This window comes from Tetrao urogallus (assembly GCF_951394365.1).
Source record: "Tetrao urogallus genome assembly, chromosome: 1".
NCBI lineage: Eukaryota > Metazoa > Chordata > Aves > Galliformes > Phasianidae > Tetrao > Tetrao urogallus.
Genome location: NC_136813.1, coordinates 187092218 through 187111930, shown reverse-complemented (window position 1 = coordinate 187111930; position 19713 = coordinate 187092218). Strand labels below are relative to the sequence as shown.

General features: G+C 46.4%; 1 protein-coding gene across 1 annotated transcript; it reads right to left on the bottom strand.

Annotated features, from left to right (window-relative positions):
• Positions 1-8413: 8413 nt before the first annotated feature.
• Positions 8414-19140, bottom strand: PHYH (phytanoyl-CoA 2-hydroxylase; the record flags this gene model as incomplete). The annotated part of the gene is made up of 9 exons (XM_079545995.1): positions 8414-8467; positions 10405-10536; positions 12112-12261; positions 13211-13392; positions 15080-15161; positions 15515-15680; positions 15879-15989; positions 16154-16209; positions 19054-19140. 9 exons carry the CDS (start codon positions 19138-19140, stop codon positions 8414-8416), a joined length of 1020 nt encoding a protein of 339 aa, XP_079402121.1.
• Between the last annotated feature and the right edge of the window lie 573 nt (positions 19141-19713).

Genomic DNA, 19713 nt, shown 5'->3' with positions numbered 1-19713 from the left:
CTGAAGGTGATGTTTTCCCAACACACGGATGAATTTCTATGTCTAACCCACACGTTTCTTTACTGGAACGCCAGGAGGATTCTGGCTTTAGGGATGAATGAGCAGAGAAATCAATTCCTTGTGAGAAGGGCATCCACAAAGTCTTTGCCAAACCACTGCATGGATATCCAGCTTTGATCTTAAAAGTGACTGAATAAGGCTGCGTGTGAAATACACATTCGTGTTTGCTCTTTCTTAGCAACAGCTTGTTTACAAGACTTAACCTAGAAAAGAGAATGGTAGTGTGGAATCTGTACTGAGAAAGCCCTAGGAATCCCCCAACTTATGTTATGTTCAGCTGTACCAGATTTTAAAGGGAAGAATTCCTGAACTGGGAGGACTACAGACTCTACAGGCACTTGTGAAGTTAGTGGTGTGGTGTGTAATGCCAACCTCGTGCTTTTTTCACATGGCAGAAAAAGGGTTAAGAGGATTCTACTCACACAATAGTCCTCCTGACCCCAAAATTACTCCCTTTGGTTACTCAGGAACAGATTTCAGGTGGTTCCTGGGTCATCATCTTGACTTCTAACTTCAAAAATGCATCTATGCCTTTGGCAGTGCAAGCTCACAATGTCTACACTGTAGATTGGCCAGAGCTCCATGCTGGATTCCCACCACCATCTGCACTCCATTAGTACAGCTCCAGCTCCCGCTTTGGAAAGGGTATTTTAATGAATCTGGCGCTGCTTTGTGAGCGCTTTTAAAGGGAGCAGTGCTTACATTTCATAGCTTTTACCCTTATTTCTCTCTCTTAAAATCCTTCCCTGTTATTACCATGCAGAACTCTGATGCTGGCACAGCTGCCAGGGGGCCAGGAGCTGTCTGAGATGAAGCAAAAGCAGGGTTGCCCTGGCTGGCTTAGCAGGAGGGATGTCCTCCACAGACGTTCTCTGACAGCGCAGTGCTGTAGGGCTGCCAGCTGAATTCAGCCAGCTTTACCTGAACTTGGTTTTTCTGTTGCCTCTGACTTGTGCTCAGTGGGTGTTTTTAGGTACCTGGAATCACCAGCTCTGTGTTCTGGTGAAACAGCCGCAATCTCCTGTCCCAGTGGCCCCATCAATACCTCTTCAGTTTGCTTGCACAAGGGCTGCAAGTAAGTGACTGTTTTGAGCATCTGCCAGTTTACCTCCATACTCCGCAGCCCTCATCTCCCAGTGGTGCTTTTGCTGGGCAGATTTGCTCAGCACATTCCATTCATTGCAGTCTTGTTTTGACGCCGTTTGTTGGGCGGCAGAGGGGTGTCACTGACTGGTGACTGCAACTATGGAACTGTGACACTGCTTGGAAATGTCTCCTCTTGACTCATTCAAAATAAACACTGTGCAATAGAGTGCCTCCCTGGGTTTGTATGGGTTCATTTCTCTAAGGCAGAGGATTTTCCTTTTCCTTGAGAGTTCTTTGCTGAATCACCACAAGAAATTGTTTCATGGTCCATAACTGGCACCTACACAGTTGTGCTGTGTGTTTGTATTTTTTTCATTCAGACAGGCATTACTCATTTGGAGTCCACAAAAGCAGAGTGAAATTCTCCATCAGCTTCAGGGTTTTGCCAGCTCCTCTCTTGGCCACTGGAAAGGAAGTTCTGCAGAAATGAAACTGTCAGAGGTGAGGTAGATGCCTCCTTCAGAGGGAAGGACTGAAAGCAATGGTATCCATTGATCCCTGTATGCAAAAGCAGGGTGAGGGTACCAAAATCAATTGCTTTGCTTAAATCCAGCAGTAAATGAGCGGGTGATGGGGGCTTTATTTTACCAATTCCATGTGCCTCAGTCCATTTTTAGAGCTACTTCTGTCAGAGATGGCTCCAGCCCAGCAGAAGCAGGCAGGAGGAGAGTAACCCTGTGAGTGCACAAACCCCTGCCGCCTCCTCTAAACTGTTAAGCAAAACTGCACTGGAAGAGAAACAGTGCAAGTGCGTTGTCAGAGCAACTTAAGATTTGCAGAGAGAGTTGATAAATCAGCCCCTTTTGGCAGTCAGGAAATGTTCACCTGCAGATACAGTGTGCCCTGCGAGCACAGCAGGAAGAGCAGGATGAGGCCCCCTGTGCTCATAGTCGCCTCCTATGAAATTAGGGCTGGTGTTTGGTACCTCAGCCAGCCTGTCTGTCACGAGCCCTCTGCTGCTGAAATGTTCACTCAGAGCACCTTGCCCTGCTGCCACCAATTATCTTTCCTTAGGTTCTACAAACGTCTGACATAAATCAAACCTGTAGTGTTTTATTCCCCTGTGCCAATCAGTGTAGTCTTATCACCTCTCAAGCCAGATTAATGAAAATTAATACCCTTCTAAATAAATACTACTAAAGGATCACCCTTTTCGCCCATCCCTGTCTGATGGCAGAGCCAGGCTGCCTCCCTCCACAGCCTGATGGGGGAAGCAGTGAAATGAGGATTGGCACATCATGCCCTGGAGGAAGGGCAGCTTCCTGCAAGGTGCAAACTACCCTTCCTCCATTGGGGTTGCTGCAAGGTCAGGGTGCTGTGCATTAACTCAATAAGCTGCCTGGCAAGCCTTAAGAAACACAATATTGTATACAATCTCATAGTAATAACTTCATCTAATTGTAAATGCCATTATGTTGTTAAGATCATAGAATCACTCAGGTTGGAAAAGACCTTAAAGATCCCTGAGCCCAGCCACAACCTGACCATACTACCCTAACGACCCTGTGCTGCATCGTGTCCCTGAGCACCACATCCAAACGCGTCTGGGGGTGGTGACTCAACCACCTCCCTGGGAGCCTATTCCAGTGCTGAACAACCCTTTCTGTAAAGAAGTGTTTCCTGACATCCAACCTAAACTTATCCTGGCCCAAATTGAGGCCATTTCCCCTCATCCTGTCACCAGTGAGAAGAGACCAACCCCGCTCTTGCTGTGAGCACCTTTCAGGTACTGGAAGAGAGCAGTAATGTCTCCCCTCAGCCTCCTCTTCCCCAGACTGAACAGCCCCAGTTCCTTCAGTCTCTCCTCGTAGGGCACATTCTCCAAGCCCTTCACAAGCCTTGTTGCCCTTTTTTGGGCCTGCTCCAGCACCTCAATGTCCTTTCTATACTGAGGTGCCCAAAACTGAACACAGTACTGGAGGTGAGGCCTCACCAATGCTGAGTACAGAGGCAGAATGACTTCCCTAGGTCTGCTCACCACTCCTTCCATTAAGATTATTAATAATCTTACATTAACATCAACAAAAAAAAAAAAAAAAATCAAGAGAGATAATAGAGGGAAAAAAATCAAGAACCGAAGCACATCTCCTGTCATCATTGTTCTTTGTAGGTCAGGTTTTCTTTGAAGTGCAGCAGCTGTTCAGCCTCAGTGCAATTATTTTGCATTAGCATAGAAAGATTTTGCAACGCACTATTTGGTTAGGTTATTTACACAGGGCACAGAGCCCATCAGTGTGGCTGTGAGCAGAGGCACTCCCTGCTCAGAGGCTGATGCTGAGACACATCCTGAGCCTGAGCCTTCCACCTTGGCCTTGAGAGGCCACTTCAAAGATGATTCTTTCTCCTTGTACAACTGCTGCTTGCACCTCCCCACAGGCAACTGGTTTTGTAACCAGCCCTTGGTTAAGCAGAACTTTATGGCTCTGCTATGGTTCACTGTAGAAGCCAAAGAAATAAACACTGATAACTGCATTTTGTGGTAGTTTCCTGCCTTTGGGAACTCTGATGGCTTGGTTTCTCAGAGCTGTGAATACACAGGGAAGGGAAAAACATTGTGTCCCCTTGCTCCACGACAAGGCGAGCCCTGGGGCTCACAATAATCAAGCAACCCATGGGAAAGTTTGATTGCTGCAGTCTCAAAAGCAAGGCAGAGATGAAATAATTCAGCAAAATGAGAACAATAGCAGTTTATCCATGTAGAAGAAACACAACAATGGTTACCCACTGTTTTCCTCAAAGATCACACATAAGTGATGAAGGGTACACACCTCCTGTCAGCGAGAAGGGAGAAGAGCACGAGGGGCTCAAGGTATCTTCAATGCCAGGTCGGGCCAACCATCCATTAGGAACCATCCTTGCTTAGGAGAAAGGTTCTGCTTGCGATTAAATTGTGGTTATTTGCTAATCATCCAACTGGGAGCCGCACTAAAAACTCTTCAGCTGAGCTATCTCACAGAATTTCCAAGGGGAACACAGCGGCACGGCTTCAGCAGCTGTCCTGAAGCTGCAGGTGAAGCTCTAAGCACGCTCTTTGCTGACACGGTTATGAGGCCAAATGAGTTTCAATCTTCTGTGGCACAATCAGAGCCCACATCTTGGCTCTTGGGTCCGCAGCTGCTCTGTGGAGTTACACCAACAAACTGCACTCGCTGCACGACATGCCTGCGTGGATTCTAGACACCTCAGCGAAGGAAACAGTTTGGGTCTCAGCTTCGTTAAACTGCAAAAGCTTTTGAAGAGCTGAATCAGCTTTGAAAGCCTGTAGTATGGTTAATTAAGCTTCCTTTTTTCCTCATTTCTCTTGTGCGAAGGTACAACTTTGATCTGCAGTAGTAGGCACCAAAACCAGGCTTCAAAACCTTTCCTCTGGCTCCTGTTCAAGTGCCTTCCTATCAAAGAGCTGAGCATGCACCAGCTGTTAGGGAGGGCAGGAGGCACAGATTCAATCTGATGTCTGAACCCTTAGTCTGGAAAAACACATCTGAACTTGAAAAAAGGATTTCCTCTGCATTTATTGTCTTTTACCAGGCTACGCAGCAGCACTTATTTTCAACATGTGAAGCATAACAAAGTGCCTCAACCTGCGGGGCTTCCTGCAAGTGCAGACAGCTGAATAAGGGATAATGTGTTCATACCCAATGCCTGGCTTCCTTTCCACCAGTCCGAAACCATCAGCACCTCCAAAGCTGCATCCAGAGAGCATGGAGGCTGATGTCCTCTTCACCACACCTGCAGCTGTCTGTGTCTGACCTCTGGGGCATGTGTTTTGGATACCTATCATTGTAGAATCTCTGTTGGGTGGAAGAGCAACTGGACTTACAGGTCCCAGCAGCACTCCTGCACACGTGGGCTTGGCTGAGAAGGAACCAAGGAGCCCTGGTCAGCCTGGCTGTGCCCAGAGTCATTTTTAGGGGGAAGGGATCAGAGCCCTCTGTATTACCAGGGTGCTGGTGAGCTGAACTGGCACAGTGTTGGGTGATCTCACCTCCGAGGTATGCTGGACCTGTTGTAGGAAGAAGCAAGCACATCTCTCATCAGGAAGGATGACTGCAGGGGTTAGACGATCAAAGAGTTCTTCAGCATCTTCGTTCCTCTGAAAGAGGAAACTTCAGCCTCAACCCATAAATGCACAAACTTTGAAAAACAAGTTCTTCACTCCCATCTCTCTCTCTCTCTCACACACATTCCCAGTAAGAGAGACTCAGAGTCTGGAAGCTCAAAAACAGGGACCCAGGTGGACACCTGCAGCTCTTCTCTGCAGCCATAACTCCCTCTGCAGTCAGCTCAGCTGCACACGTAGCACCAACAGCACAGACCCTGCCCCAGGAACTGGACAGGATGCAAAAGGTGCTCACAAAGACCCCAGAGAGTACAAGCAGGGCTGAGCAGAGCCTCCAGCCACCAGAATTCTTTTCATAGAATCATAGAATCACCAAGGTTGGAAAAGACCTAAAAGATCATCCAGTCCAACCGTTCACCTATTCCCAATAGCTCCCACTAAACCATGTCCCTCAACACAACATCCAGCCTTTCCTTGAACACCCCCAGGCTCGGTGACTCCACCACCTCCCTGGGCAGTCCATTCCAGTGCCTGACCACCCTTTCTGAAAAGTAATACTTCCTCATGTCCAGCCTGAATCTCCCCTGCCGTAGCTTGAAGCCATTCCCTCTGGTCCTGTCACCAATGACACAAGAGAAGAGGCCGACCCCCAGCTCACTACAGCCTCCCTTCAGGAAGTTATAGAGAGCAGTGAGGTCTCCCCTGAGCCTCCTCTTCTCCAGGCTGAACATTCCCAGCTCCTTCAGCCTCTCCTCATATGGCCTGTGTTCCAGACCCCTCACCAGCTTTGTTGCCCTCCTTTGAACGCGTTCCAGGGCCTCAATATCTTTCTCGCAGTGAGGGGCCCAAAACTGGACACAGTACTCGAGGTGTGGCCTCACCAGTGCTGAATATAGGGGAACAATCACCTCTCTGCTCCTGCTTGCAACACTGTTTCTGATGCAGGCCAGGATGCCATTGGCCTTCTTGGCCACCTGGGCACACTGTCAGCTCATATTCAGCCGAGCATCAATCAATACCCCCAGGTCCATTTCCTCTACGCAGTCCTCCAGTCACGCCACCCCAAGCCTGTAGTGTCGCCTGGGGTTGTTGTAGCCAAAGTGCAGGACCCGGCATCTGGCCTTGTTGAAACTCATCCCATTGGCTTCAGCCCAGCTCTCCAGCCTGTCCAGATCCCTCTGCAGGGCCTCGCTACCCCCAGGCAGATCCACACTTCCAGCCAATTTGGTGTCATCTGCGAATTTACTGAGGGCGCACTCAATGCCCTCATCGAGGTCATCAATAAAGATATTGAAGAGGACAGGCTCCAGCACCGACCCCTGTGGAACACCACTCACGACCGGTCGCCAGCTGGATTTGACTCCATTCACCACCACTCTCTGTGCCCGGCCCTCCAGCCAGCTCCTCACCCAGCCAAGAGTGTACCCATCCAAGCCTCGGGCTGCCAGCTTCTGCAGGAGAATGCTGTGGGAGACAGTGTCAAAGGCTTTGCTGAAGTCTAGGTAGACCACATCAACAGCCTTTCCCTCATCCACCAGCTGGGTCACTAGATCATAGAAGGAGATCAGGTTGGTCAAACAGGACCTGCCCTTCACAAACCCATGCTGGCTAGGCCTGATCCCCCACTCATCCCGCACATGCCGCATGATCTCCCTCAAGACAATCTGCTCCATAACCTTCCCTGGCACCGAGGTCAGGCTAACAGGCCTGTAGTTCCCCAGATCCTCCTTACGACCTTTCTTGTAAATGGGAGTCACATTGGCCTCCAGTCTTCTGGGACCTCACCAGTCAACAAGGAGCGCTGACAGATGATGGAAAGTGGCTCGGCTCTCACCTCTGCCAGCTCCCTCAGCACTCTCGGGTGGATCTCATCTGGCCCCATCGACTTGTGGCAGTCCAGTTGGAGCAGTAGGTCTCTGACTGTTTCTTCCAGAAATCAGCCTGGTCTTTACTTGCTCAGATCGCGCAGCAAGTAAAGACCAGGCTGAGAATGCTCAGGGTGTTTCAGAGCAGGTGTCCCTACAGGTCTGAGATGCAGCAGCAGGGTTTGGTGCCTTGTTGGTGCCTTTACCAGGTAGAAGGGCAGAGTGGAAAAGGACTGAGGACTACGGTTTTTTACTGGGGGATACAACTCCATAGCATCGACAGGATTTCTGAATGGCAGTAACACAACACAACCTCCCAGTTTCATTTTGCTTGCATTTAATCACTGTTTCCAAAAACAGATTCTGAAAGCAGAAGAATCCTTCAGAAGTGAAGGAAAAATACTGTGAAAGGTGAGAGATCATTTCAGTGCATGTCAATCCACCCTGCCACCCAGCACACACTCTGAGGAAAGCCTAACCACCTCCTGGCCAGCCAATGCCAAAAGGCACGCTTGCCAAACTGCCAGCCTCAGAGCAGGACTCCCTTGTTTTACACAGCCCTACAGCAGTTGTGCAAGGCCACCAGGAGGATGCTCTGCAGGCCCAGAAGTTTCCAGCTCTATCAGACACACCTTTACCTTGTGCCAGTGCTGCTTGGTTAGCTATCATACCACGCTAGGCTGTTTGAGGAATGGTGCAAGCAGTAACACTCTGCTCCACCAGTCCCATTTTTCTATCCAAGCTGCTGCTTTCCCTTTACCCAGCTTCTTGCAGGTTCCTTCTGCTGGTATCAGTATGACTTCCCATGTGAGCTCATCCTGTACTGAAGACTCACATGAAACTGACTCCTCGCACTTCCTTTGCATAGAACAGGATGTTGGGCAGTTTAAAAATTACAAACTTTTGCATAAATCCTTGCATAAAAATCTTATATTAATATAGCATCAGCTCAAAGGTATGTCATAGGAGAAACCTTAAAAATGAGAGTGAAAACATCAAAATGATCAAGATGATCTTTAAAGACTATTATTCTTTGTCTGAAAGAGCCACAGCAAATCTGTTTTTCTAAGTTAGATTTTCCTTGACATACATCACCTGTTCATCCTCAGTGCAATCATTTTGTATTAGCATAAAACCATTTAGCAGTGCAGCATTTGGCTAAGTTACCAATGCAGAGGTCAACAAAGTGCACGTAATTCCAGCTGCTGATGTGGGGTCTGTGCTTTCCCACCACAGCAGCTCATATAGGCACATTTTTCCATCCTGGTCTTCACAGGTTGTTCTACAGATTCATTCTTTCCCCTTGCACAACTCGTGCTCTGAAGGTCCAAATATCCTTCAAAACAAAAATGAGACAAAGGAAAGTCAGAGTGAGACAATAAGCATCCTTCCAAATCTTAAAGATCAAGAACCAAAACAGCCAAAATTAGCACAGCTTCTACCTGCAGAAAGGGGGTCATCTGCAGCTCTGACAGACTGAAAGATACCCACACTCAATTCTGGCAGGTGGCAGAAGGGAAAACATTAGCAGCACAGTGAGAATGATCCTTGTTGAAGTTGTCCTAACCTGCTTGCAGTGCACCCCTTGTGCACTTCTGGGTGACTGAAAAAGCTCATGGCCTGACATGACTACTGCTACACATGAGCATACAGTATTCCTTGTGCAACCAGCTGGACGTACTAAACACAAATACAGTCCCTTAGAAACCAAGTTCTGAGCAGACGCTGCTGAAGACTGCAAAGGAGTGGAAAAGACTGCTGTTTACTTCCCAGAGGTAAGCCTTTGGCAAGTTCTTATCTTGGTTTCTCAAGGATTACTGCGTTCTCATCATTAGTTTTGGATAGGTAAAATTTAGTATCTGGGCACCACTTCTTGGGAGAATGCTTTAAAGAAAAGCATAAAGCTACAAGAAAAAACAGATTCATCTAAGATAAATGGGCACACACTTATTTCCAACTCATGAGCAGAAACAAGCCTCCCTGCGTATCCATTTGGACTCCACAGGGAACTTAACTAACTCCAGGTATCAAAAGTCAATTAGCTGGAGCTGTGCAAACAATAATTAAGTCCAGGCTTGCTGAACAGAGGCTGACACCCAGCCCTACCTTGGCACGCTGTGGGAAAACAAACAACAAAAGCAACTGTGTAAAGAAAAGCCCTCTCCTCCCCAACACCCCAGACACTGCATGGATTTAAAAGGAACACGCTGCCTATCACATGTAGGCTTTACTGCCTTGCTGCTGGATGTGTGTATGTTTGAGAGCTGCTGTGGATTAAGAAATCCCTGCAACAGAGTTTATTTTTCTTCCAGTGGCTTGGAAGGATTTAGATCTGTTTTCTACTGTACGCAATGGTTTCAATTATTTAGCAAGAATCCATTACACCCATTTGTTTATCTTTTTGAGGCAGGTGTGTAACATCGCCTGCGTTCCTGCTGTAACCTCAAATCTAAACAACTGATAGAGGATTATGTTTAACAACAACCAACTTCTGCAGTGAGATGTGGCTCCTTGTTTCTAAAAAGAAAATGCACCTGCCAGTTGGAGCTGAGCCCACGAGAACCGTGGCCATACCAGCACAGAATTTACCACACCTTATTACTGCAAATGCAGGGCAAGAGATAAACGCATCTTCTGGCTTCTATCATGTAGTCCAAACACAAGTGCAAAGAGCTCTGGTTCAGACACACTCCTCGTAACAAACCTGGAGTCAGGGGATGCAGGGAAAAGTTCTTCATAAACCTCCTTGCTCTGCATCATTCATGATCCCTGCCCCGAATGGTGTAAGCAGCAAATGCGAGCAGCCTTGGAACTGCAGAGTGCACGGCTCCTCCTCACTTACATCAACTCCAGCTGCAGCCACCTTGTGACTGCCTGCACAAACTCAAAATGATCTCTAAGGTCCCTTCCAACCTGAGTCATTCTGGTTCCACGATAATCCAGGTTACAGAGCAAGGGATAAAGGTACATTCACAAATTCCACTTTGATAAGCAGGGCTGCAGGAGAACTTCTAAAGCTCAAGGGACATGAAGGAGTCGCCTAGAGAGCAGGATCACTTCTTCAGCAGAGGCAGGCAGACAGCAAGAAGTCTTACCAGCAAAAGGACAAAACAAAAACAAAAGCAAAAACCCTGCAGTCATTTTCAGAATTCTGCATCTTTTATTCTGCCAAGCACTTCAGCTCCATCTGTGACACCGGAATAGCAAGAAGCACAGAACTGTTGTATGAGAGAAACTGAGCAAGGTAAAAAAGCACATATATCAAAGTCTTACCTTGAGTTCCAGAGCAGGCATGCCATATCTCTTGTGTGCCATTTCTTGCATTTCCTTCTCCAGGTCTGCCTGGGTTGTGTTCTTGACATCAATATAGTGGCCATCTGAGCTGGCAAAGTGGCAGCTTATGCTCTGTGTGGGGAAATGGGCCATCATTCATTCCCAAATTGATTGCAAAAAAAGAAAATGGTAGAAAAAGCTCCTGTGTCCCAGATGACAAGCATCCCACTCCTTCCTTAATGATCAAGTCAGCCAATTCCTTCCTCCTTTCAGGTTATTCCTCTAAGTGTACCCCTGGAGAAACAGTCTTGCACACACCCTTCTCTTTCTCCCCTCTTCCCATCCCTCTACTTCCACACACCAGAATTAAGTAGGATGGTTCCAGACACCCTGGAAATGATAAAGCAGCACTAAGCTTCCCATCTTAGAAGCTTTTATAAGCTTTGAATATACTGGATTTCACTTGAGTGTTGAGCACAACAAGTCATGTTATTGCTCTTGACAACAAGCAACGCACTGCCTACTTGACCTCGGATTATCAGCAATTAAACCAGCAATCAGAGAAGCTGGAGTCAGAGCAGCTCTATGTCGGATTCTGTAATCAGTTTGTGGTTAAGCAAAGTCTAGGAGAATTCAACAAATAACAGCTGGAAAAAAGAGCTATGTCATCAGCAAGCAAAATCATGACGTTTCAAAGTGCTGGACCACAACCCTGTTCAGAGAACTGCAAGAATTAATTTACACCAAAAGTAGAGAAACATTTGGATTTGGCATGATGTGAGGAAGCTCCTGTGCTTTTGCAGGACACTAAATAAGGTTATGGCTCCGCTATGGAAGAGAGAGCCAGCAGATGAGACTCCCAGTAGCTGATGTGCTCTCTCTGCTTTTAGGAACATGGAATGCCACCCCACTGAGCTGCTACTGGGCTCAGAGAGAGGGTCAGATGGTGGCTGATGTAGGCAAAAAATAAAATAAAATAAAATAAAATCATGAATGTAACTGCCTGTGCTGCAGCACATGGGGGGAAATTCTGCATTGCTGCTAATGAGGAACAGAGGCTCCAGTTACGTGCATGCATGAATCTGCTTCTGATACCAGATCAGAAGGGCATTTTTACCTGTTATTCTGTTAATAATGCAAAACAGATGATGTGAAATAGAATGCTTAGCATTAAAAAAAAGGTCATAATATCATATAAATAAATAAAAATTATTTATTGGATACTGGAGGCTCCTGATATTCAGAAATGAGGTACCCAGAGGGCAGGGGAAAGAAGTTAAGAGAAAAATTTGGGACAGCTGAAGGTGAACTGTTGGGAAAGCACATACAGCCAGCCAAGCTTCTAAGTTTCAACACCTCATTTCTGCTCCTGCTTTGTTTTCCTTAAACACCCCCACAACGTGCTATTCAGACATGCTTATACTGTAAAAATACAAATAAAAAGACAATAAAAAAGAGTGTGAGCAAAAGAATATTCAGAAGCTAACAGAAAAGCTAACACGTTAAGAAGTGAATCGTGGCAGTGAGGGACACGATTAGTGGTGGTGATGGGTCAGCAGTTGGACTAGATGATCTTAGAGGTATTCCCAACCTTAATGAGTCTTTAAGATTCCAATCCAAATATTCATGAGCTTGCCAGGGGGAGAGGTGAGGTATTATTTTGGTCAGTTTAAATATAAATAAACAGAGCATGAGTTGCTTTCTTACCTTTCGGAAACCTGATGTCTTATTTATCCCAGAGCCGTGAATGAGCAGCGGATGGAAGAACACTGTGTCTCCCTTCTCCATGACAAGGTGAACCTTGGGACTCTTCTCATCGTAATCAAGTATCCCATGAAACAGTTTGTTTGTTTTACCCTAGGAAAAATAAAATTTAAAAAAAAAGCCAAAAAAACTGAGTTCAAATCACTCAGTTAAAGATGGAACAAGTGCAGATTCCCAGTGGAAGGGAAAGTAGAGAGCTCCTGCTCTGTGTTCTTCTGGGCAGAATATTTAGTATGCTCAACTAAGAGCCTGCCTGCTTGCCAGCAGGTGTTCCTACTACAAGTCTGAGGTACAGCAGAATAACACTGCTTCTGTTTTCTGCAGCTCTATGCTGACAACCGAAAGTCTCTCTGCTGGAGAGAAAAGAAAAAGCACCTTCAGAGTCCAGCTCTCTGCTCCCTGTAAAACCATCATCAGTGGCTAGGCCAGGTGAGGTAGCATCTGCTCTTAAGATGAAGATAACACTAGACATTTAATCCATCCAGTTGTTTACTGTCCATTTCTCTTCTACAGGAAAGTACGCGTGCTCACCAAGCAGGAACGAATTCACTTCTGAGAGTCCTAAGACTTGGCAAGGATGCTGGAAAATGGCTGCATGTGCTTATGAAGTTGTGCCACGATGTGCCAGACTATTCAGAAGCCTTAGATCCTGACCCTGAACTAGGGGTGCAATTCATTTCCAGAAAAGGATCAGCTCCGAAACCTAGGTCCACAGCTTGGGGAGTATTCTGGAGAGTAAGCCAACATCTCTCCGTAATTTACCAGGCGTTTCTTGATGAAGAAACACAGCAACCTCATTACACAGGGCTTTAGGTGAAGTTGGGTAGAAGAGCAAATCTGCCCAGGTTCAGGAGAGCCGCTGCTGAGCTATATGGAGTTAAGTAAACTAGGCAACTGTGCCAGAAAGCACCAATGAGTGTTTGGACAGACAGAAAAGCCGTCACTGAAAGCCTCAGCTTTGACCTGTGCACCATCCCGTTATGTGAACCCAACCCAGGTGAACCATGGCCCCAACACCCCCAGTGCCTCCATCCAACTTTACCTCCCACTCTGGATAGCCGTGAGGCTTCAGAGGCAATGTGTGTGTCCCAGGCACAACAACCAGGCACCCGTTGTTCTCATCAGCTCTCTGCATGGCAGTCCAGGAGCACACAATGCGGTCTGCTGGCCGGAATGGGAAATAGTGCAAGTCCTGATGCATGGGGTGGAGAAAAGTCTGTTTATCTGCAACACAAGGTCAAAATCTTCAACCTCATCAAACATCATATGGTCTCTTCCTTCCTATGAAGACACTGCACTCATATCATGTCTGACGAAGGCACTGCTTGCAAGCCTTCACACGAAGACTTTGCTGACTTTATACGTGCTCCAGACCACCTCTGATTTGGAAATGAAATGAGTTAGCTTGTGCTCTCACTCCTAGAGTCCAAGACCAAGAGCACAGTTGCGCACTTAAGTCAGCAATGGCATGGAATACAGCGTGTGCCAGGAGGCTGCGTGGCCGGGTGACCCTTCAGACATCTCCTCTTTTTGGTGGCCTCCGCCACCCACATGCCAAGCTTTTGCCTTTCGCTGGCTGCTGTCCAACCTGTGAACATTTAACCTGCACGGTATTGCATAAACCTTTCCCAGTGCAAGGACTTTCAACAGCAGCACTGGAAAGGCTATCAAGAAGTCATTTGATCTATTGCTGTGTTGTAAGCAGAATTAACTCTCCCTGAGCTGTGCCAACAGATGTTTGTTCAGCCTTCTCTCTTCTTGTTTTTATATCTCCCCAGAAAGTTTACCCAGCACTCTACAAGCTTTCTTCCTACAGATTTGTTTTCCCTCTGAAGTCTAAACAAAAAATTTTATTGAAAATTTGCTTGCTACTTCTCTTCCCACATGGAAATGGAAATGTATCCTCCTCTTCCACACCAAAACCTTTTCAATATTAGATGCTTTATTTTGCCATGGAGTTTACACCTCGAATAGACAAAGCCAGGGCGTTTCGACTTGCCTCAACTGCCATGTTATTTAGATTTCAGGCAGCCTCAAACACTCTCCAGAGGACTGCATCTCTCCTAAAGTACTCTCAGAATTATGGAACAGCTTCTGATTTCTTGACTGCTACTGTCTCATTTTTGTATTAAGAATGCTGGGTCTCCTGTTGAATTTACAAACCAAAATAACACATCTCTTTGTGGTGTTTCTAAGATGACAGCTGGGGATGACTTTCGCAAGGTCAGTATTTTTAAATAATTCAACACATTATGTGTCTGCTCAGAACCTGCATACCCGAGCACAGGAAACACAGCTCATGTCTCACCATTGCTAAACTGAAGCAGCTTGTGCAGAGCATAAGCTACCCTGACAAACTGCAACACAGATAGTCAGGTTCTCTCTTTCCCTACTCATCGCTCTCATATAAATAATGATTTAAATTTCCAGCAGCAGCCAAAGCTAGGCTTCAAAATCCTTCTTTTGGCACATGTTCAAATATCTTCATATCAAACCACTGGGCACACACCAACTGACTGTGAGGCCAGGAGCATATAAACTCTGATGATCTCTGTATTTATTGCCTTTCACCGAGGTCCACAGAAGCACTTATTTTCAACACTTTTGAAAAGTCAAGCTTAAAAGCATGTCATGTTTCCAACAGCGAGCCTTTGTGCGAGTGCAGCTGGCTGAACAGGGAGCTCGCCAGGCCACTTTGAAAATCAGTGGTGCAGCCATGAAAATAACAGTCTTTAGAAAAAACAGAGAACAGCAACAATAACAAAAAACACTTAAGATTGAATTATAATGTTATCACAGTAAGTAGTGATTTAAAAAAAAACAGCCTATACCAAAAGGTGCCTCAATTCTGGCCAAACAAACAAGGTACACACATTAATTTCTGTACTCCTCCTTCCCAAGATCTCCTTACCAGAATCTGGAAGTTTATTTATCAGCATGGTGTGCATTGCCATTATGTTGGGCCCAGTGAAGCATTCCACGTACTTAAGGATCTATAGGGAAGACAACATTAGAAAAAAATATCAGAAACACGAGAGATGAAATTGCTGAGGGTGAGGACACAGCAGGTGGGTCACCCAGCACAGGAGCTGATGAACACTGCCTAAGTTTCCCCTCCAGACCTCCAACCATCCTACGTTCATGCAGAACATATAGAGGATGATTTAATATCTTTCCTCATAAATATGTTTATGGGAGTGACATACAGAGGCTTTAAAGGATAATGGATACGGCTTTAGCAGAACCAAAAAAAGTTTCTTCAGGTAGGCATTAAAACCCAAATAAATTCATATATGCTTTTTCACAACCATTCTATTTTTATTTAAGTTTTTATTTTTATTTTTACCTGTGGCAGAGTACAGTATCTGAACAACTCCTCATTCTCCTGGAAGTCCTGCACTTTATTAACGACGCTTTCAGTCTTGCCATATTGGGATCTCAGGGCCTCATTTTTCATAATCATAGCTCCGGGAACTCTCACCTCTTTCTTACAGATCCTTACGAACTCCTTCCTGAAATAGAGAGGGAGTAAGAAGATGGAGCATATTTTCACTATTTTTGGCCAAACGACTCTCCTCAAACACACCAAATCCATCAATACCACGCACACATATTCAGTTAAAGCCCAAATCCATCTAGCTTCCTAGAGCTTCCCCCAGGATACTGCTGTACGTAAGACCCACCAGCAGCTTGGACAAAGCATTCTGTACCTGAAGCGCTCAATGTCTTCATCAGAAACAAGCTTCTTAATAAGCAGATAACCGTTGTCTTCATAGAACTGCCTTTGCTCTGTAGTGAGGATATCATTGTCCAGAGTAAAGCTGACAGAGACAAGGGAGACACATTATGCAGAGCAGGAGCAATGGGAGCACCAGATCCCCAACCAGTGCCTGAAGGAAATCAGTGAGAAATCTTCCCCATGGCAGGTGCTGTGGTTTTTTGGTTAGTTTGGCTTTTCCTCTCTACAAAGGACATTATAACTTACCGAAACTTCCCTGGCTGATGAACAGCACTAACGTATGCTGAAGTAGGAATGAACGTCTGGAATGAAAATTAAGGAACTCCAGCACAAAAGAGTAGAACATCTACACATCCTGAATCCTACAGTATGGTTCACATTAAAAGAACATGCTGTGCTGGACACCTTGCTTTTGTTCTTGCTTGTTCTGCTTCTGAGAGATCTTCCCCATCTTCTGAGCAGCACGCCTGGCAAAGAACTATAACTATAGTACAGCCTTGTCCACACATATAGGAAAGTCAATACAATGCCTGAGATTCCAGAGGAGGCCATAGGGTTTATCTCCAAGAACATAAAGATATTTAATGAGATGCTCATTGGAGACGTTTACTCGCCTAGTCTCCTTATGCTCTGGAGAACAGTCAAACCTATCCAAAGCCTGCACTGTCCCCTGGAGGTGCTTCTCCATCTCTCCCCTCCAATCACTGCTGTGCCGAATTCAGAGCCAGAATTCAAACGAGATGGACCTGGGGCTTCACATTCACACACAGCACTGGTGCAAAGCTGCTCTGCCTCCTCCAAACCTATCAGGGGAAGCATAGAGAAAGGAAAGCCTATGGGCCCTCCACCACAGCTCATTTCAACTGTTTCAAATAAACACAACTGCATTACCTTATGCAGAGACAGTACAGCTCCACCCAGAGAACAATTAAGCATCACTTGATAATGAACACTCACAACAGCTTTGTACAACAGTATTGAAACCTGACCCAGGGGAAAGGACAAAAGCATATATATAAAGTGAATCTCTGTGTCTGCGCTGGTCCAACTGGGAGACCCCTGAGCTTTGTGATTATCTTATAGAGATTGCAGACCTTCCTCCATGGCTCACCACAACCTTTTCCATGTGCCATAAAGGCATGTGCTCCTCTCGTAGGCTTTGTGATCAGTTTTATCTACAATCCATGCGCTGGGAGTCGAATACAGTGGGAGAAAATCATGGCACGTGTACAGGAGCATAGAAAAAAAACAATGAGCCAAAGGAGAAAAACGTACTGAAAACTGGATAGAAGAATGATGGAAGAGGACACAGGGAATCCAGCTCAAAAGGGACCCAGCAGATCCCACTGCAAGGGGTTTTCCTTAAGGACAGCACTACTGCAGGAGGGGAGCTGTGACCTCTGGCATCTCAGTTTTGTGAAGACACAGAGTATTTAAACCATTCTCTTTCCATCACACACCATCCTCAGTTGGGAATCACCTGCTCTCAGAATAAACATTTAACAAACTGTGCAGACAGAGTAGCACCTGGGAGCACACACAAGCAAGCAAATCCTTCTGGAAAAGGCTGCACCAGAGGCACAGCGAAGTTCAAGATCCCCAGCACCATCAGTATGTGACCTGAAGAAGTCAAACACCCACATAACACCACCTGTGCGGCTGCTTTCTGAATCCACTACTTGCCTGGCATGTTTGATGTGACCTTTAATTCTACAGCCTGTGTGCTACTTTTTTTTCCTTCACTGTTGTGTAGAAATGTCTGATCTTCCAATAGGCATATTCCAACATTATGAATGTTCATGTCTCTATTATACCAATCCATAAGAGCAAATACGAGAGGAAGGAGAGAGATTCTCTGGGAGGAAAAGTGACTGTCATGCTACATTCACCAAACGCACACATTAAAACAAAACCAGTATGCCAAGGGGACATAAATCAAACCAACTTATGTTCACTGGTTTCTGTCATTTCCTTTACCCACATATCTTTCTCATTCCAGCCCAGTTTAATCATAATTTTGTCCTAATCTCTTCGTATTACAGCCTTCACAGCTGGATTTACAAACAGCAGCACGTGTAACTGGCTCCAGACTTGGAGGGTCCCCTGGGTTTGCCTGAAACAACGCACACCAGCCAAGCAATAATGAGGGAAAGCTCTGGGATCCCATCAGGAATTTACTCTCCCCTTACAAGCAGTAATTTTATTATAGGTTTTGTTCTTGCATGCATCTTTATCAATCTGATCTACAGGGTGACAACCCTGAGCACAAGGTGTTGGAACAATATGGTCTTTGAGTTCCTTTCCAGCCACTCCAGTCATTTTATGAGTTAACTATCCTTATGCCTTTATAGTTTTTATACATTTGGAGACTCTAACATTCTACTTAATTGCATCCTCTTCACCAATTTATCATAATTCAAACAATTTGCCAACATTTAGATGAGAATCGGAAGCTTTTTTTTTTTTTTTTTAAGTAATATTTTTAGCAGCATGTTTAAAAACAGCATCAGCAGACAGCCTTCACTTAACTTCTGGACACGTGGAACTTTCTGTCCCAGTCACGTTTCTTTAATCTACTGTAAAACAGATCACCTCCAAAGTCTGCTCACTTCCTATTCACAAGCACAGCACCAACAAAAGCTCTATGCTTTTCCTGCTGCTGGTGTCATGGTCAAAGCCCATATCTGCCAGCAAGGTCTCAGGCTTGTGTGACTGCTAAACCCTGCAGGGTTCATTTCCCTCAAACTCATTAATCTTTAGGAGAAATCCTCCTGCTCACTGCTCCCATTGATGCACACCACGCTAGCCAACCCTGCTGGGCAGGCAGCTGCAACATGAACATGGTTGCATTTCCATCCTGTTTTATGGTCAGACCCTGAAAAAAAAGCAAACAAAGCCACGTGCCAAGAGGCAGCTAAACATCAGGTGCACACACAGCTCTGTGCCGGGCTATGGGGCTGAAGCCCAAGGAAAAACAGCAGGCAGCAAGAGGCTTCGGGGATGGGACGGTCGCTGAGCCCGTAAGGCCAGGCAGAACTCCTGGGCGCACCAACCCTTGGAGCACGCCACCAACCCACAGCCAAGCCACGGCTCCCCAGGAGTGCCAACGTCCCTCGGGCCCTTCCCACCCAACGCACAAAGGATACGAGAGCAGGGGCTGTCCGCGTGGACAGGTGCCGCAGGATGGCGTCCAGCCGAGCCGCCGGCCCCGACCGCTTTCCCAGCTGCTCCATCGCGCCCGGCCGCCGGAGCGCTCGCCCCGCAGCCTGACCCTATATACGCTGCCGGGAGGAGCGGAGCCCCAGCATGCTCTGCAGCCTTTGCCTGGGCTGCACATGCGTCAGCAGCCGTGCATGCTCAGAAAGGTTGCGGAAACGCTGCCGGGAGCTAAGAGCTGGCACGGTCTGCGAATGGGAGGGTGCGTTGGAGGCTACATAGACGCGGGGAAGCTCTGAACGTGTTTTTCTCCCTTCTCTGTCAGCACTTACTGAGCTGCAAGGATTTAATCAGCCCAGTGCGGAGAGCAGTGCTTGGGCTGAGACCACGATTGAAACTGGCAGTTCCCTTTTAGCTCTCACGTGTGCGTGCTTACAAACGCTGCGTTCATTTCAGACTGTTGTTAGCAGCCTCTCAGCTGACTTAACGCTGTGAGTTAACTGACGTATTCAAGGAGAAGAATATAAAGGGACTGAAAACAATCATACTTAAGACCTAAGCTCTTAAAGTTCTCATCTTCGCATGTTCCTTGCTGCCACCACACCGTTTAGAACCACACCACTTCTTCACAGTGGACTTCAGGTCCCTCG